The sequence below is a fragment of the Carassius auratus genome, chromosome 1 (assembly GCF_003368295.1).
Source record: "Carassius auratus strain Wakin chromosome 1, ASM336829v1, whole genome shotgun sequence".
Lineage (NCBI taxonomy): Eukaryota > Metazoa > Chordata > Actinopteri > Cypriniformes > Cyprinidae > Carassius > Carassius auratus.
Window position 1 is genome coordinate 17,432,537 of NC_039243.1, and position 18,996 is coordinate 17,451,532.

Consider the following 18,996-nt stretch of genomic DNA (forward strand, 5'->3'; position numbering starts at 1 on the left):
ATATATATATATATATATATATATATATATATATATATATATATATATATATATATATATATATAAACAAACAAAACAAATACACTGTTAAAGTTAGTTTTGGTAAAAAAAACTAAATAATATTATAGAAACTAATTATTTTCCAAGACATTTTTTAAATTTATATACAATATTAATATTTCCACAATTAGCCTATGACTTTATTCATAATATATTTTATAGAGGTCCCTCACAGCATCAAAAAGTAGCACATTTTTAAGAGTGTAAAAAATAAATAGTATTTATTTAAAATAAATGTTATTCATTCTTAATTTTTTATTCCTGGACAGTAACGGTGGAAATTTTCAAGTGTTTTTTTTTTAAATGTATTATTTATTTAATTTTTTATAGACAATGATGTGTTTATACAGATATGAACCCCCTCTATAGAAAGTGTGACAACTAACCCCGGTGATCAATTGTCAAGCGCGTGATGATTCCGTGACTTGCTCAGGAGGGCGGGGAGCCTCGAGAGAGAATGAGGGAGCAGAAAACGAGCATCCTCAAATAACACCGCTTGGAAACGAGACACTGGATTTTAATTAAAGATTATTCGCCTAAGGAAGTGAATGACATTAGAACATCAGGTAAGAGACCTGTTATCCATTCACGAGAGCTAGCGACAGCTCTGATTGATGTTCAGTTATTATCATACTGTACGTATCGATTGCATTAAGTTGCGCATATATAAAGAAGCATGTCAAAAAGACAAATGATCCGTCGTTCCAACAGCAATTGTGATATAATATCTCTTTTTTTCCACGCTGTAGAAAAATACACTATGACATTGAGTCTCCATATTTCTAAAAATAGCTTTGGTGGAACGGTCAGGTGACCTCGACGTATCATTGTTAATCTCGCGTTTATCACCTAGTCCAATTGATTGTCTAACTGTGTTTCATAACATGCCGTAAAATTTAAACCGCGCGCGGTTGTACAAAGTCAACTGGTAGGAGAGAAACACATTCATGCCCAAATGCTTCGAATGAAAACGGGTGTAGGAACAAATAAGAAACCACTGCAATGCTTGGTTGCATAAAACAAAATAATAGAGTATAGGTCTATAAAAAATTATGTGGATACTGGTGCAAGATATCATAATATGAATTCACACACACACACACAAGTTTTTTTTCCCCAATATATGAATTCTGACATTTTTTTTCCCAGGCATGTACTCTGAGGAGTGGAGCAGAAATCGGCAGGGTAGAGAGAAGGCTGTGATCACGAATTTCAGCTTCAGTCAGCTGCCAGAGGAGGAGAATAGGGGTCGGATAAAATCTCACAGTTTTCATGGTGAGTTATGTACAACAGCTAATATTAAACAATAACCGAATATACTAATCAGGTCTATAAAAATTGCACATACAAAAAATACATTAAATTGCACATACACATATATATCTCTTTTGTATATATCAATGTATTTGGTGCATACATTAAGGTTATATCATATGTGGATACCATGCAAGAATTTCCAAAATAATGCATGCATTATTATTATTGAAAAGATTCCCAAAGTTTTTGAATATGAATATGTACTCGAAAATCCCCCTGAGATTTTAAGTAGTATATTTCAATAATATAACCAAAAGTACATTCACAACTCTATTTTGTATTTATTTATAATTGTATTTATTTGTATTTATAATTTTTATTTATTTACATTTATTTTTATTTTTTTAAGTAGATATTTTTTTATTAATTGTTTTGTAAATTAATTATAAGCTTTTTGTCAAGTCACAAACCCCATGCAACTTTCTAAAAACCCAGCATTAGTTCAAGATACCATCATACACAACACAAAAGCATTGAGTTGTTTTTTATTCATTAAAACAGGGCTCAAGTTTATCAAGTTCCTCTGTCATTCTGGTTGCTATTCATTTAAGCTTGTGTCTTCTTTTCAGACTCAGAGGAATCCATTCCTGATGATCGCTACCATGGCATCTACTTTGCCATGCTGTTGGCTGGTGTTGGCTTTCTACTGCCATACAATAGTTTCATCACCGATGTGGACTACCTCCACCGCAAATTCAAAGGTGTGATGCAACCAACCTGTTACACATCACGGGAAAGACAAAATTACGTTGTAGGTCGATAAATGACAGCTATGTATTGCACAGTCAAAATACTTATCTTCTATTATCAGGCACCTCTATTGTGTTCGACATGAGTTTGACGTATATTATGGTGGCTCTCAGTGCTGTCATTGTGAACAACGCTCTTGTGGAGAGACTGAGCTTAAACACTCGCATCTGTGTGGGTGAGAACATGCAAAAACCACCTCAAAAGAAAATTATGTAAAGTCTAAAACAAGCTCACCAGCTCCTCTGCAACATTTTTACATGCACGCACACTTATTTTTTTATTCCAGTATCACTAATTATCCTGTGTTGCATAAATAGGATATCTATTTGCATTGGGACCTTTGGTGTTTGTGAGTGTATTTGACGTCTGGTTGGAGCTGTTTGACACTCAGCAGTCCTATGCTCTTACTCTAGCTGCAATTGCCATTGTTGCATTTGGATGCACAGGTAAATATATACAAGCAAGCATGCTCTTGCGACTAGCCTACATTGTGCTTTTGTAATCTGTAAACATTATACTTTTGACCTTTACAGTGCAGCAATCCAGTTTCTATGGTTACACTGGGATGCTGCCCAAGAGGCACACACAGGGCGTGATGACTGGAGAGAGTGAGCCAAACTTCCATCGCCACATGACTCATTTATTCATTAGAATGAATTTAATATTTACTTCACATTATTTTGCTCCCATTCTCATTATCGTAATGCAATTAGTTTTTCGTATGGATGAAGACTCTCAGTAATTTAAATAATAAAGTTAAAAAAAAGGATTTTGTATAAAAGTATTAAAGAACAGGTCATATGGTATTTTAAAGTGTCCTAATATTGTGTGGACTCGCCTACAACAGATTTAAATGCATCTAAGGTCAGAAAACATTGTCATTTTCTCAGAATATTAATTTAATTTCAGAATAATATTTCAATGATTTCAAAACGATTTGTTTGAAGCAGTTCTGAGCTTAAGGCCTGTAAACTCCACCCCTTCCATAAACCTACTCTGCTCTGATTGGTCAGCTTGCCAAGTCTGTTATGTGTTATGATTGGTCTTTCTGTATATAATACGTGTCAGAAACAAAACGGCCATTACCATAATAATTTTTTTCCCTCGGATGTTAATTTTTAAACAAAAATGCTATAAGCTTACAAAAATGACATCGATATTACCTTATCAATTTGAGCCTGAGTATTTCCATTTGTATTTCGTGGGCAGGCGGGGATTATGCAAATGTGTTACCTTGTTACATATATAGGTAACAGGCAGAAGACTTAAAAAAATGTAACGATTCGTTAAGGTGGTTCAGAGTTGACTCTTTCTTTTGAGAGACAATATCTTTATTTATCTTGCACTTTTTGATTAACCACTTTGCAGGCTGTTTTAATCGAAGGATAGCTACGTTACAAATTGCAAAAAAAAATTTTTTTTCCGAAAACCCATATGAACTGCTCTTTAAAGGAATAGCCCAACCAAAAATGAAGATTTAAGATGTAGATACGTTTATTTCTTCATCAGAACCGAACAAATGTATATAACATCAATTGCTCACCAGCAGATGCACTGCAGTGAATGGGTGCCATCAGAAAAAGGGTCCAAACAGGTGATAAAAACATCAAAATAATCCACAGTTAATCCACATGACTCCAGTCCCTCAGTTAATATCTTGTAAAGCAAAAAGCTGTGTTTTTGTAAGAATCCATCAAGGTGTTTTAACTTTAAACCGTCACTTCTGACCAAAATACCATAATGCTTCCTCCAGGGGAAAAATGATTTCCACATCAAAATCCTACAACATACCTGTTTTAAATTTTATTTTGTAAAAAGGTGCAGCTGGATCACAAACAGTGGGAACTGATCCATCCTTGAGTTTAATGTTTTTAGCAGGACCTTCCTTGAATTGTCCCTTGTTTAGAAAGCAGTCTGGAGTTAAATGATTTATGCAGACATAAACGAATATAGGTGCATTTGGTGGCACATTACCATCAAAAACAAAACTATTCCACTGCGTCCTCAGTGGCTCTTGTGTCAGGAGAGAATGAAGACTCTTATGTTAATTTTTACATCCAACTACAAAACATCTACATTGCTTATGAGATGTTATCAGCTGCTCAAGCACAGATAAAATGGACAGTGTACAACTGGCTGAGGGTGGAAATATGCTTATATGGGACAGTTCACTATTCATGGGCAGGGCTTGAGCAATATGTTGTCATATTGCTCAGAGAATCAAACGGCTTGAAAACTGAGACTGTTTAAGTTTTCTGGAGATTAAAAAGAGTTAATGGAATTTTATAATTTTAGGGTGGTTGTGTCCACACACTGCTAAGACAATATAATCAAACAACATGTAAAAGTGAATTATGCATCCAATGTCTCCTTTAAAGGCAGTACAGCAAATACAGATTCTTAAAAAAAAAAAAAAAAAAAAAAAAAATTATATATATATATATATATATATATATATATAACATTTAGATATAGATTCACATTGCAGTAATGAGATTTATTTATTTATTTTTGCATTACGGTAATATGAATTAGAGATTTGTAATTTTTTTTTGTTGCAAAATATGAATTCACCCAATTTCCATGATTTAATGAAATGTTGGTTTGTATAGCACTATATAATATATATATATATATAATTTTCTCTTTGTCAATTATGGTTGTTTCAGGCACTGCAGGAGTTATTGTCTCTCTGAGTCGGATTTTCACAAAGCTGCTGGTGGAAGACGAGAAGAAAAACACCATCATCTTCTTCCTGTTCTCTGTCTCAATAGAGACGCTCTGTTTTCTGTTACACGTGGTGGTCCGACGGACACACTTTGTCCGTTATCACACCGATAGAGCTCGCCACAGCTGGCTCAAAGGACAAATTAATAATTTTACGACAAAAAACCACAGTGGCTATCAGATACATTATGACAGCAGCGCAGAGGAAGAGGTAATTTCACACATAGAAATAATGGTTTGCACTTGACTTTTGGGATTGTTTTGAGTGTGGGTTTTTTATCCATATGTTATTGACAGGTTTTGAAAGGTTTCTGTGGGTTTGTGGCTAACTATTTATTTTATTACATTCCAGGAAAATACATCTGTTTTACATGGCAACAAAATGGGTGTAATAAGTTATTCAAAGCTCCCTAGCTAAAATCTTTCTGGATGTATACACACTTCTGACACAAGGCAATCTTACAATGCACTGTGACAAACCATAGCAAAATCACTTTATCCAAGGTCATAGACATAGACTTGTGAAAAAGAAGTACATGTATGCTCAAAGATGCACTTGTAGTGTACTTGAAATCTTAAAAGTATATTTCAAAAATACTGTACTTGGAGAAAATATATTATTAATAAAAAAAACAGTACACTTTATTGAGTATGTTTCTTAACACACAAAAGTACACTTTTTAAAAAGTGCACTTTGTAATAATGTCAAATTAAAAGTTTTACTTTAAAGTTATAATTTAAAACATGATTTCTAATCAAATTTGTCATGCTTTAAAGAAGTACACTTCTTTTAATGTGCTGACCAAATCTGCTGAACTGCAAAAGCACATTTGAAGTCATTTAAGAATTTTATTTCCATAATAAGTAATCTTTTTAGAAATATGCCAAAGTGTTTTTTTTAACAAGACTAGCCAAGGAAAATGTTTATTTTAAATATATTTTTTATCATTTAAAACATTTTCGTAGAAAATGGTTCCATCTCAATATAAAATTATTAATTTTGCCCAAATTTGTTGTAAGCAGTAGACAGCCCTACCAGATTTTAAGATAGGATGATTTGCTCAAAGATAAAACTGACATTGACTCACGGCAGTTCCACAAATTAGGATGGAGTGGTGTCAAGCACAGTTGACGAAGCTGATGCAGTTAATCTGGGTCACGGTTCCCATGGAGACGGAATATACGTCAGGTTTGACGTGCCCAAACCAGACGCCAAAAGGACCTGGATGAGCGTGAAGGGTGAGCTTTAGGTTTGATAACAAACGCTTGTAGCTATTCAGTGAACAGACTACAAAACAAAGTTAAAGGAATAGTTCACACAAAAATGAAAATTTACTGAGAATTTACTCGCCCTCAGGCCACCCAAGATGTAGATGAGTTTGTTCCTTCATCTGAGCAAATTTGGAGAAATGTAGCATTACATCACTTGCTCACCAATGGGTTCTCTGCAGTGAATGGGTGCCAACAGAATGGAAGTGCAAACAGCTGATAAAAACACCACAATAATCCACTTTTTCAAGATATTAATTGATGGACTGGAGTCGTGGGGATTACTAATGTATTGTTGCAGTGTGTTTATCAGCTGTTTGGACTCTCATTCTGACGGCACCCATTCACTGCAGAGGATCCACTGGTGAGCAAGTGATGCCATGTTAAATTTCTCCAAATCTGTTCTGATGAGTAAATAAAATCATTTACATCTTGGTTGGCCTGAAGGTGAGCAAATTAGAATTTTATTTTTGGTGACCTGTTGTTTTACATCTAATTAACATTGCATTTTCAGGCCTGGAATCTTTTGACATAATGCATGATGACTTTCTTACAGAGCTGCTGGATCAGAGGTGTGCTGTTGCTCGGATGATCTGGCCCTATATGCTCTCAATTTTGGTGACATATTTCATCACACTGTGTCTGTTCCCTGGTTTGGAGTCAGAGTTACGCAATGATACTCTGGGAGAATGGCTGCCTATTCTCACCATGGCTCTGTTCAACATGGCAGACTTTGTGGGCAAGGTGAAACGAAGCTGTCTGATGTCATCTATGAGCATGAATTAACATTTAAAAATGGCAAATGTTCAAAGCGCTTGATTTCTCTCTTTTAGATCTTAGCAGCGTGTCCGTATGAGTGGGGTGGTGTGCAGCTGCTGGTGTGTTCATGTTTTCGGGTCCTCTTTCTGCCTCTGTTTGTGATGTGCGTGTCGCCCGTGCAGCACCCTCTGCTGGCGCACCCAGCCTGGCCCTGCTGCCTGTCTTTGATGCTGGGAATCAGTAATGGATACCTTGGCTCTGTACCAATGATACAGGCGGCAGGCAAGGTGCCACTTCAACAGCGAGAAGTGGCAGGTGAGTATGGCTGACACACAAGTAAAACATCTGTTACTCTGGAGATTTATGGCTGTAAGTGTTATCAGTTATGCTTTGAGAAGAAAATTTAAATGCAGTTGTCGAATTACTGTAATAGTAAATATCTGTTAAGTTACAAATTTTTAGATTTGAGATTTAAAACATCAGATTTATCACTCTAAAATTATTTAAGGATGAACAGAATGTTCTTATTTATTTTGCAGTTCCCTGAGAATTTTTCAAAATTCATGGAGATCAAATTCACGTGGATAGCTTAGCTCAAATATATGAGTTCAATATATTTCAAATGTGTTGCTCAAATGTGAGTTCATATTTAATTCTCTGACTGTTGGCCAATTTTTGGAGGCTTCTTATAATTGTATTATTTGAAATGAGAATAGTTTGAGAAGCAATAGACCATTTAATCTCATTTCTGTCTAGGAGAATCAACTGATATATGGAAAATTTATTGTGATTTTTCTTTAGCATTTTTTTTCTTCAATATTTTTTTACAGGGAACACCATGACGGTATCATATATGGCGGGACTGATGCTGGGGTCTGCTGTGTCTTACTCAACATACAGCCTGACCTCACAGGCACATTCTACTCACACACTGAAACTCAACAATACACTCACATTACAGAGCTATATACCTGGCCACTGAGTGTCTTTCTCACATACACACTGTTTTGTATGATTGTTAGTGTAAGAAAAAGAACATTTCCAGAGACTATCCTTGCTGAAAATACCAACTTAGACCAGAGTCTGCATACTGATCCAGTCTGGTTTATGCAAGGAAAGTCTGCTGGTTAAGCAAGTGAAGAATCCCAGTTTGGGACACCAGCATATTAGAATTTCATTGTGCGGACCAGCATCTAAAGCACAACATGTGCTGGTGAGCAGCTACATATGCGGATTTGTTCATCAGGGATGTTGGCTTATATAAAATGTGTTGATATATTCATTAGAGCATTATCTAAGACTGTCTGAATAACCATCACCTTGCTAAATGAATCGATGTATTGAGTGTTCCTGTCATGTTTAAATGTACGGCCACCGTGTGTAATTTACTGTAAGGTATGCTTTGTAATTCTACTTAATGGCTGGTTGTTATAGTCGTGTTGGTGTCTTATTTTAGATTATGACCCTCCACTTTGACCTGTTTAAACCAAGGTTAGGTAACCACTGGTTTCATTATTCACCCATTGAGGTAAATCTGTAGGAGGAAGGATTTACAGTTCACAAAGACCATGTTTTTGCTTTGACAAATTTGAGACGAGGGAAGTGATTATTTTTTTTTTTACATTTTTAAAAGTTCTTTTATTTTTAGTTCCACGTTTTTAGAATGTGCAACGGTCAAACACATCAGTCTATGGAGTTTAAATAGAAAACAATGAACAGTGTAATGGAAAAACATGATTTGTGTAAATGGTGTAAATGAGATTTGACTCCACGGATCAAACTTTGCCAAATACAGCAGTTGTTTTAGCAGCCTGGGAAGCTGCAGTGCTTGCGTTGGGATGAATTGTGGAGCCCTTTCGCCATTGTCATCCTGTCATTTACTGTCCTTTTTACACTGTTTCTGTCAATAAAAGAGTGAAAAGGATAGAAAAAGATTAGCGCTTGTCATTTTAAGAACTCATATGCTTGTAGGTTTTGTTGAAGTTTGCTGATTTTTTTTGTAATTTCAATATGCCCATCACTCTATTACAATTCAATCCATTATAATGAAATCTTCAATGATTTCTTCTAATAAACTGAACTCCAGCTTTTCACAACTTTTTTATTGTTTGTTTTTATTCTAACTGACCCTCTGATGTCACATGGACTACTTTGATGATGTTTTTCTTACCTTTCTGGACATGGACAGTATACCGTACACACACTTTCAATGGAGGGACTGAGAGCTCTCGGGCTAAATGTAAAATATCTTAAACTGTGTTCCGAAGAGGTCTTACGGGTTTGGAACGACATGAGGGTCATGAGTCATTAATGACATAATTTAGATTTTTGGGTGAACTAACCCTTTAAGGACAGTTCACATTAGAAAAGAAATATGTGACACAGACACTATAGCTGAAGTACAGCAAACACTTTCACTCCAAATCTATTGTTGTTCTTCATCCCAGCAAAATATATTGCAAATTCATCACTACCACACTTTTTTACAGCTCTTTCTGCTTTTCAGCTTTGTAATGTATACAGGTGCTTCTCAATTAATTAGAATGTCGTGGAAGAGTTTATTTATTTCAGTAATTCAACTCAAATTGTGAAACTCATGTATTAAATAAATTCCAATGCACACACACTGAAGTAGTTTAAGTCTTTGGTTCTTTTAATTGTGATGATTCTGGCTCACATTTAACAAAAACCAATTCACTATGATCTATGATCTGGTCATATGATCTGGAATCCCTTATTTTGAAGAATGAATCAATGACATTTTACTAGAGATGTGTGGAACTCAGATGTCGGATGGATCTAGAGATATTGTGCAAGTTGAAAAGCTTTCAGATCCTATATTATTTTTTCTTTAAACTTATGACATATGATAGGATGCCAGTAAGTGTGGCACACATATATGAGGAAAATAATACATTTAAAAAATATTTATTTTAGTTATTTTAAGAGGATAAACAGCAAATATGTTAGTGTTATCAATACATTTGAAATGACTCCATCCACACCACAAGAAAAAAAAAACAATACAAAAAAACTAAACAATAATATGATACAGCTTTTATGAGAATTAGAGTAGTATCTTACCTACTTTAGGTTCAATGTACCACTTGTCTTGTCTTGTGCAGCTCTTTAACCCTTCAAATTTGTACAATAACAATAACTTGTAGGCTGGGTACAAGGTAATCTTGCCAGTGTCATAAAATGTGACATAATAATGAACATTACTTAAGAGTTTGGCAGATCTACCTCTACTGGGGTCCAGAAAATGTTGTTGCAAAAAATTCTCAAAATTCTCCACAACTCTGGCTGAACCACCGGAGAGAAGAGACAACATCAGCACGTGAAGAAACAGCATCATGATGAAGAGGCTGAGAGATGAAGTTCTCGGCAAGATCAAGAGCCAAAATACTTTTTATTATCATTTATATTTTTTTTGCAACTGTGATAACAGCTTATATTTTGTATTTAAATCATATTTAAATCATATAAATAGCATAACTGTACTTACCTCAAAATGTATAGCAGTACTATCAAAGAGCGAGTAGCTATTAACCTATTCAATGAAGAGAATATAATGCGACAATGAAAACAGCATAACACTTTCAGTTTAGTAATTAAACAATAGAATGAATATAATACTGGAATCTCATATTAAACCACTAAAAAATAAAGAATAAAATACCTGATCGTGCAGGTTTGCGATTAACAAAAACAGGAAAAAAACGCTAATTCCCATCATTGTAATTTGAAGTCAGGACAACTGCAGTGCTCTTTTGGCCAGTGTTCAGCCAGCATGACTAGGCGTATGCAGATGAGAACCGTACGTACAGTAGCACGGTGTCTGGTCTTTAACCAGGGAGCAGGTCTATGTTATAGCACTCATGATCTAGCTGTAATGAGACAACCTCCAATTGATCTGCTGAGATCTTCACCACATTCAAAAAAACAACTGTAGACACAAGCATTAATCCACATCCAACATTTATCAGTGGTCTCGCAATTAGAAGAAAACCTTTTCCCACCATTTTCACGTAAAGTTTCGTGATCAGAGATTCAGTATTTTATATGATCAATACCACAGCCAGTGATCCAGTGAATACTTGAATATTCACAAATTGTATGAAATGGCATTGATTCTAAAAATGATCATATATCAAAATGCTAGTTTTTTTTTTTTTTTTGTATTATTATTACTTACACTATAACTGATTTAGGTCAAATTTCACCAAACCATTCATTCATTCATTCATTCCTTCTATAAACACTTTTTACTTTTATCCCACACACATTCCAAATGTCTCAGTGTTTTTGGAAAAACTCTACACAAAACCGACCACATTACAATAAAATTAATTGAAATCATCACAATGTGAACTCAAATAGCAACTAACGTTACTGAAAAATTATAAGGTGATCAATTGATTTTGTGATCTAAAATTTCATATTTAAGAATATTAATCTGTGAATGCTTTATTGTAAGACTTAAAAGGAATTATATCAAAAGTTAATTTGAAACTCAAGAACAATCAGGACACCTGTCAGCAAATTACAATTCCCTTTCCTTGATGTGTTCATGAGAGAAGAAACTCACTGAGACCAGTTTTGTGAACCACATTAACCTATTCATTGAAATGGTGATTTAAAAGATCAATTTGCTCACAAATCAGACATCTCAAATTCTCTAATGAACTCTCGCTCTTCTATTACGTGTGAGAAACAACGGACAGACAAACAAAGTGGTTGTAAAAACTGCTCATTATGTTCAGACGGCACAAGCCTAAAGTGTGGCTACAGCATCTCAAACTAAAAGACAGAGAATATCTCAGTGAACACAAAGCATGAAGATATGAACAAGGTTTTATTTTGGCACATATCCGAAGGTGACATTTTAAACTGGCAAAGAGCTTGTTTATACCACCTCTTTAATGGGAAATGATGCCCTTATTAATAGTTGTGATTGTCCTTTTAACTCCATGATCTTTTAAGTTTTCTGGAATCCTTTCACCAGACTGCTAATATATATATATATATATATATATATATATATATATATATATATATATATATATATATATATATATATATATATATGTTTGTTTAACATAAACAAAAGGAAAATCCCTACAATGCATAATTCTCACTTCTCTCTCACAAAAGAGCACAGGTCAAGCACAGGTCACCACCACATGATTTCCATTTTCTGATTTCGCCTGGGTCACAGTCACTGTTTTATAGGCTCTTCAGCAACACGGCTTTTGAAAAGTGTGATCTCGTCCAGGTGGCAAAGTGGCATACCTCTGATCACATTGGCCAGGTCCTCGTGCAGTAAAGGGTAAATCACCACACTAAGAGCTGGACGAGTTATTGAAAAACTGCAGGAGGAAGAGAAAAAAAACTAGTAAATATTTGACATACACCATGCAGGCCACTTGGTGAAATTATTCACTCATTAAGAGAGTCTTTATTATTAAGAATTCTTTCAAACTAACGAACCTGTCCAACAGGGTTTTCTGCAGTGTTTTACAAGCCACCAGGGTACCACCCATGAACATGTGGCACATGATGACATCAGCGCAGGTCTGCATGAAGGACGCCACAGCGGCCGGCTGGAAGGTCCCATGTCGAGAAACGAAACACACACGCTGCAGCTGGTGACACTGACCGAGCGCTTCAAAAAACGCAGCATTCGCATTAAAGTAGGGCTGCTCCAGCCTGCAGTTTTACACATATACAAACAGTGATGTATAAATGTAGTGAATAAACTCATTAAATTAATCAATTAATGATTTATTAATAATATATTAGAATTTGCACCATCCTGCATAGTTCTGCATGCCCTAATTTATACAAATACATATAATACATACTTTAATTTCATTTTATTTATTTATTTACTTTTTTACTAGGAGAAAAATTCAGACAGGAATAAAACAACAGACTAACTCATGTAATTTGTGTCCCCATAAACAATAATTGTTCAAATAGGGCTCAAGGTATCATATTTTTTCATCATATGAAATTAATGAAACTTTTATGAAACATCTACCATGTGTTTGCGACTTTTAGCGTAATACTTAACATAAAATAAAACGTAATGATTGATGGGCCATATTCAGCGAAATGCTCAGCTGATATACAAGGGTAAAATAACTATATAACTGTAAAAGCCCCCCACTCCCTTGAGAAAATTATACAAAATATAACTTAATATTATATAGTACAACATTTCTGGCATTATGGTGCTGCCCCCTACAGGTGAGCTACAGTGCTAACATGAAAGGATTTTTTGGCATGGCTAGTGAAATGTCATAGATAAATATTAATATTTAGCAAAGTCAACACTTAGACTGTCGACTACATTTTGTTCATGGAGTGTGCAGTTGCGTGTGTGTTTACCTTAAGTCCCTGAGTTGTGTACAGTAGGAAAGAGCCTCCAGCAGCGCATGCGTGTAGTTCATGGTCTTTAAAGATCCAAGATTTGCCAGTGATAACGAAGAAAGGTCCTTGCACCCCTGAACCAGCTTGATCAGTCCTGTCCCCTTCAGGACTCCCGGTAAGTGAGCGAGGGTAAGCTTGCGCAAAAATTTCATCCCTCCTAAAGCAGCTAACTCACTGTCTCCGACGTTGTAGGACCAGGGGCACGCGGCAGGGTCCTTGCGGATTGCCGGCTCATTCCGTGGCATGGCAGAGGAAAATCCTGCACCAATCAGCTCCAGCTCCACTAGATGCGGGCAACCTTGAAGCAGTGGCTGAATGCACAAGCCTCTATTTTGCTGCTCTTCACCCTGACCCGCAGTGACCTCTGTTGCGGTGCGATATGTGGGCACACCGATCCGGCTGCTCTTTTTAAGGCCGAGAAGTAGTGACCTTGAGGAGTTGTCTGTGTTGGAGTCTTGGGGGTTCACAGGTGCTGGAGGGGATTGTGCCAAGGCACACACTGGAAGTGCCAAGGAGCACAAGGCAGTGAGACGCCCTAAAGCACCACACAAGTGTCCATCCTGCCCAGCGGGAAGAGCGTGGTGGTAGTGCGTGGCAGATAAGTTAAGATGAATAAGATGCGGGCAACATTCAGTAAGTGATTTGATGCTCTCTGCGTCCATCTCCTCCTCACCCTTCCCACAGCTCTCTGCGAGAGGCCCTCGGCCACAGCCGCGCAGGTTGAGGGTCTGTAGGGGCGTGAGGTCACGACCCGCACTAAGGAGCACATGAAGAGGGTTGAACCCTGGGGATGAACAACGTGAGACATTTAGGTAAGTAGGGCAGCCATGCGCCAAGACCCGCCCAAGTATAGCACCATCCAACCACGTACGTGGAAGCTGCAGAGCACTAACAGTGTTTCCCACCGTTGACGCCATGCTCTCCATTAAGGCCGTCATTGCAACCGGCCTTGGTGGCGCGGGGCCTGGCACAGACAGTACCAGTCCCATAAGACCCTCCGGGACTCTCATACTGAAAACAGCCAAGTAGAGTGCCAACAAAGTGCGATTGACTTCACCAGGTGCCAGTCGTGCGGAAAACCAACGCAGGTTCTGATAGTGTGGCACGCTGCTCTGGCCCACCATCAGCTGCGCGCATCCACCCGCTTCCCTCCAACCCTCGCTGGCTTCTAGATAGAGGTGCAGGCGGCGTAGGGCACTGCAGCATGGCACCACACCGTATGAGGGAGTCAACAATGTCTGCTTGAGCTCCTGCAGGCGTGCCAAAGCAGCCTTACCCTCGGCACTCAGCTGATGGAGGTCAAACCCCGGGCCCACATCCAATGCCAGTGAGCGAAGAGAACGAAGAGAGGTCAGCAGATGCGAGAGGCGAACTGAAGTCAATCGACAGCCTGAAAGGTCAAGGCTGACCACAGCCTTACAGCGGGAGACCTGATCCACTGTAGAGCCGGCCAACCAGTAGCAGCCACTCAGGTTTAAAGTCTGGATGTCACTGGAAAAGTTCTTCAAGAGCCGCTTCACAGCATCGTCATTTGCCTGTGAACAGGAAGCAAAGCAAAGTTAAGATTTTCAGGCCTTGAATAGTTAACCATTTAGTTGCAAATTCTGTGTGTACATTTTTAAAAACCTATCAGAGAAGTAAAATTATCTGATTAGTTAATAAAGAAGTTTTGTTTCAAATTACAAGAATTGATCGATGAATGATATTAGTGGCACACAAATGGGATAAAAATGACATGTATGCCATTATTTTCCAGAAAAAGTATTTATGAACTTACGGAGTCTTGGACTTTACACTTGAATTATAATAACAGTATAATTCCTAGCAATTATTGCAAATTTTTCTCAGGCATTTGATTAAATAAGTTACATTATGTGTGAAAAATGTGTGAAATTGTTTAATAATTAAAGTTAATTTCTTGCATAATAATTATTGAATAATTATAATCTATAACTGTTACAAATTATACATTTAAATTATCAAAAAAAAAAAACATTCATGTATGATTTGTGTGTGTGTTTGTGTGTGTGTATACCTACTTATCCATATTTTGGGGTCAAATGTATACCTAAAAGGGAGCTAACAAAATCTCCAAGAACCTCCCTTTGGGTACATCCCTTTGAAAAAAAAAATAGAAGTCTGTGTAATGTCTCTTTAGATAGCCAAATGTGTGTGTGTATTGAGCCAGTAAGAATGTTGGCAGTTGAAAAAGAAAAATACTAAGTTTCAAGTTAAATTAATTTATAAAGCACATTTAAAAACAGCAAATAAGACTGACCAAAGTGCTGAATAACACAGAAATAAAAAAACAACCCAAGAGTAAATTTACACAATAACAGTATTAAAATCCAGATTTCAAAAGCCAGTTCTGTAATCTCAAATTAAAAAGCACACCCCTTACATAGATGCACTAATCAAACCAGTGTGTTTTGTCAGAAATACTTTATAGTTCATGAGAGACAGTAAGTGTGTTTTTCAGACTTACTGTGTATTCTTTATGCAGGTGTACATGGGCTCTCAAGCTCTTGTCCAGACAGAGAGTTTGAAGTTTCTGGCACACTTGACTCACATTGAGCATCAGGTCATGGCTTGGTATGAATCGCAAAATATTCAGTAAAATCTCATCTGAGAAGTCTGAGATAGAGACAGAGGTCTGGGAAATGCTGTCTGAGCAGCACAGAGCCTGTGGAGCAACAAGAAGAAAGAGTAATTCATACATTGCACTAGTTTGACTGGAATGAGCAGGGTTTTTAACTAAAAGAAGGAGTTCGTTGTTTATTAAATGTGAAGCTGAATTCCTGCATGCTCAACTTCTAAATAATGTTATGAGAATACCACTGTGGTAACCACTACTGTCAAAACAGATGTCAAAAATGCCAGAAGGCTTTCTGAACGCTAGTCACCTTATTCTACGATTTATACGCGTGTTAGTAGCATTTACAGCGTATTACAGAAGTAAAACCGGCAGTAATGTGAAGGCAGAAACTATGGTTAACATGAAGATCTTTTGTAGGGGGTTCTGCTTATCTGTCCCACATGAATTCTGAATATCTTTCTGTCCCAATAATTAAAAATACATGTATCCTAATAGTTTTAAACATGTTTTGTTTGCAAAATAAAATAAGCTTTGCATGGAACAAAATGTAGCAGCTAACTAGCATGAATGATCAGCCCTAAGTGTAACTTACCGTTTCTATTTGATTATCCATGACGCTTTAAGGAAATGTGTTTGAATATGTATTTCAGCAATAAACAAAAACTAATTCTTCCCATCTCAACAAATTTGTAATAATTTATCCATTGAAAACAACGTGATTACCGCTGTAGGCACACAATAATGCAGGCGGTGATCAGATGTAGCACCATCGGAACTTTTGAAAGACGTACCTATTTCCGGTACGATGCAACTATTAAAAAGATCCCCAATGGTCTTTTTTAATATATAGCTTTCATAGAACAAACTATGGTATTTAACATCAAAGTCAAAAAGAATCTGAGGGATCCCATGGTGTGGTCTAAACTTCAATAGACTATATATATATATATATATATATATATATATATATATATATATATACACGTGTGTGTGTGTGTGTGTGTGTGTACATATCACAAGAATTATAAAGATAAATTAACTAATGTGGTTTATTATAAAGAAATGTGAATATATTTATATATAAATCTGTATTATACAGGTAAGACATTCATCCACTCTAATGAGCCCAAAATGAATTAAAAAGTTGCCCTCACTTCAGGTTTCATGGACACTAATGTACAAGCTTAAACACTGACACTCTAACTATTTCTAACACTAGCTTGCTCTATTCTGTTTTCTTTTGATATTATTTAAAAGCCTTTGCTATGTGTACTGTCTTTAAGTTAACTGAGACTTGTTATAGCACTTACAGGTGCTGGTCATATAATTAGAATATCATTAAAAAAAAAAACTTGATTTATTTCACTAATTCCATTCGAAAAGTGAAACTTGTATATTATATTCATTCATTACACACAGACTGATAAATTTCAAATGTTTAATTCTTTTAATTTTGATGATTATGACTGACAACTAAGGTAAATCCCAAATTCTGTCTCTCAGAAAATTAAAATATTGTGAAAAGGTTCAATATTGAAGACACCTGGTGCAACACTCTTAATTAGTTAATTAACTTAAAACACCTGCAAAGGCCTATAAATGGTCATTCAGTCTATTTCTGTTGGCTACACAATCATGGGGAAGACTGCTGACTTCATAGTTGTCCAAAAGACGACCTTTGACACCTTGTACAAGAAAGACAAGACACAAAAGGTCATTGCAAAAGAGGCTGGCTGTTCACAGAGCTGTGTCCAAGCACATTAATAGAGAGGCGAAGGGAAGGAAAAGATGTGGTAGAAAAAAAGTATACAAGCAATAGGGCTAACTGCACCCTGAAACCCATTCAAAAATGTGTCAGTCAGTGATTGTTTGCGGTGCCATGTCATCTGCTGATGTTGGTCCACTGTGTTTTCTGAGGTCCATTGTCAATGCAGCCATATACCAAGAAGTTTTAGAGCACTTCATGCTTCCTGCTACTGACCAACTTTATGGAGATGCAGATTTATTTTTACTGCACACATTTTACTGGCACACAGTGCCAAAGCTACCAGTACCTGGTTTAAGGACCATTGTATCCCTGTTCTTAATTGGCCATAAAACTCGCCTGACCTTAACCCCATAGAAAATCTTTGTGGTATTGTGAAGAGGAAGATGTGATATGCCAGACCCAAGAATGCGGAAGAGCTGAAGGCCACTATCAGAGCAACATGGGCTCTCATAACACTAAGTCCCAACTAAGTATTGAGTGCTGAACATGCTCATACTTTTCAGATGGCCAAGATTTCTAAAAATCCTTTCTTTGAATTGGTCTTAATATTGTAATTTTCTGAGATACATAATTTAGAATTTTCCTTAGTGGTCAGTTATAACCATCAAAATTATGATAAATAAACATTTGAAACATAGTGTGTAATGAATATACAAGTTTCACTTTTTTGAATAGAATTAGTGAAATTTTTTTTTGATGATATTCTAACCAACACCTGTACAGTATATCATTGCTCTTGTTGATTTTGATTGCTTCCATTGTCCTCATTTGGAAGTCACTTTGGATGGAAGCCTCTCATAAATGACTAAATGTGAAATGTACAAGCTTGTGTAAGTATAACCGGCTTTATAATGTGCTATTTGTCATTTAACTCATTGAAATGGTTCACATAAGCTTTTGGGACTTCTTACATTGTGGGTAGCATCAGAAAGGTACAATAAACCAGTTAAAGGCATATTTCACTCAATGAAGCAAGGCTAAAACCAAAAACACTTAAAGTGCAGTTAAGACTACATACCAACATTAAAGCCACTTCCATTTCATTATTGGTTATATAGGCTCTATATATATAGGGGACTAATAAAAATCTTGAATTTGAAACCTTACATTTGAAGACATATGACCTGCTTATTAGTGACCAAGAGCAGTTCTATCAATTAGCCTTCTTAGACTTGCGCCCTTAACTGCAGCGCTATGTAAATGTGAAAGACACTTGAGACACTGCAGCAGCCAGAGAGAAAAATAAACTTTAAACCACTATTGACACCAGCTGGAAACTTGAGGCCAAGACTATAGCATGCTGCAGAAGTTT

The 18,996-nt window shown here is 36.4% G+C and overlaps 2 protein-coding genes across 4 annotated transcripts; one reads left to right on the plus strand and one right to left on the minus strand.

Annotated features, from left to right (window-relative positions):
* Positions 1–433: 433 nt before the first annotated feature.
* On the plus strand, positions 434–8,995 carry slc29a4b (asolute carrier family 29 member 4b). The gene is made up of 11 exons (XM_026258001.1): positions 434–626; positions 1,210–1,335; positions 1,947–2,078; positions 2,189–2,302; positions 2,445–2,573; positions 2,661–2,735; positions 4,797–5,065; positions 5,961–6,093; positions 6,680–6,867; positions 6,957–7,197; positions 7,713–8,995. Exons 2-11 carry the CDS (start codon positions 1,212–1,214, stop codon positions 7,862–7,864), a joined length of 1,557 nt encoding a protein of 518 aa, XP_026113786.1. The 5' UTR covers positions 434–626; positions 1,210–1,211; the 3' UTR covers positions 7,865–8,995.
* Positions 8,996–11,981: 2,986 nt separating this feature from the next.
* On the minus strand, positions 11,982–16,689 carry LOC113092467 (F-box/LRR-repeat protein 18-like). 3 transcript variants are annotated; one of them, XM_026258104.1, is made up of 5 exons: positions 16,509–16,689; positions 15,806–16,003; positions 13,279–14,855; positions 12,376–12,594; positions 11,982–12,254 (listed from the first exon to the last, which is right to left on the minus strand). In XM_026258104.1, the coding sequence occupies exons 1-5, from the start codon at positions 16,527–16,529 to the stop codon at positions 12,104–12,106; spliced, it is 2,166 nt and encodes a 721-aa protein (XP_026113889.1). In that variant the 5' UTR covers positions 16,530–16,689; the 3' UTR covers positions 11,982–12,103. The 3 variants fall into 3 exon arrangements, 2 of the variants coding, with proteins under 2 accessions (XP_026113889.1, XP_026113947.1); XM_026258162.1 differs by having other exon boundaries at positions 12,111–12,254; positions 12,376–12,488; XR_003287606.1 differs by having other exon boundaries at positions 12,114–12,254; positions 12,376–12,550.
* Positions 16,690–18,996: the final 2,307 nt, after the last annotated feature.

Excerpts from the sequence above, each read along its gene's own strand:
- LOC113092467 (XM_026258104.1), bottom strand. The coding sequence starts at position 16,529 with ATGGATAATCAAATAGAAACG. Across the intron at positions 14,856-15,805 it reads ACCTGCATAAAGAATACACA|GCAAATGACGATGCTGTGAA; the intron begins GTAAGTCTGAAA and ends TCCTGTTCACAG. Across the intron at positions 12,255-12,375 it reads CAGAAAACCCTGTTGGACAG|TTTTTCAATAACTCGTCCAG; the intron begins GTTCGTTAGTTT and ends TTCCTCCTGCAG.
- slc29a4b (XM_026258001.1), top strand. The coding sequence starts at position 1,212 with ATGTACTCTGAGGAGTGGAGCAGAAATCGGCAGGGTAGAGAGAAGGCT. Across the intron at positions 2,303-2,444 it reads AAACACTCGCATCTGTGTGG|GATATCTATTTGCATTGGGA; the intron begins GTGAGAACATGC and ends TTGCATAAATAG. Across the intron at positions 7,198-7,712 it reads TCAACAGCGAGAAGTGGCAG|GGAACACCATGACGGTATCA; the intron begins GTGAGTATGGCT and ends ATTTTTTTACAG.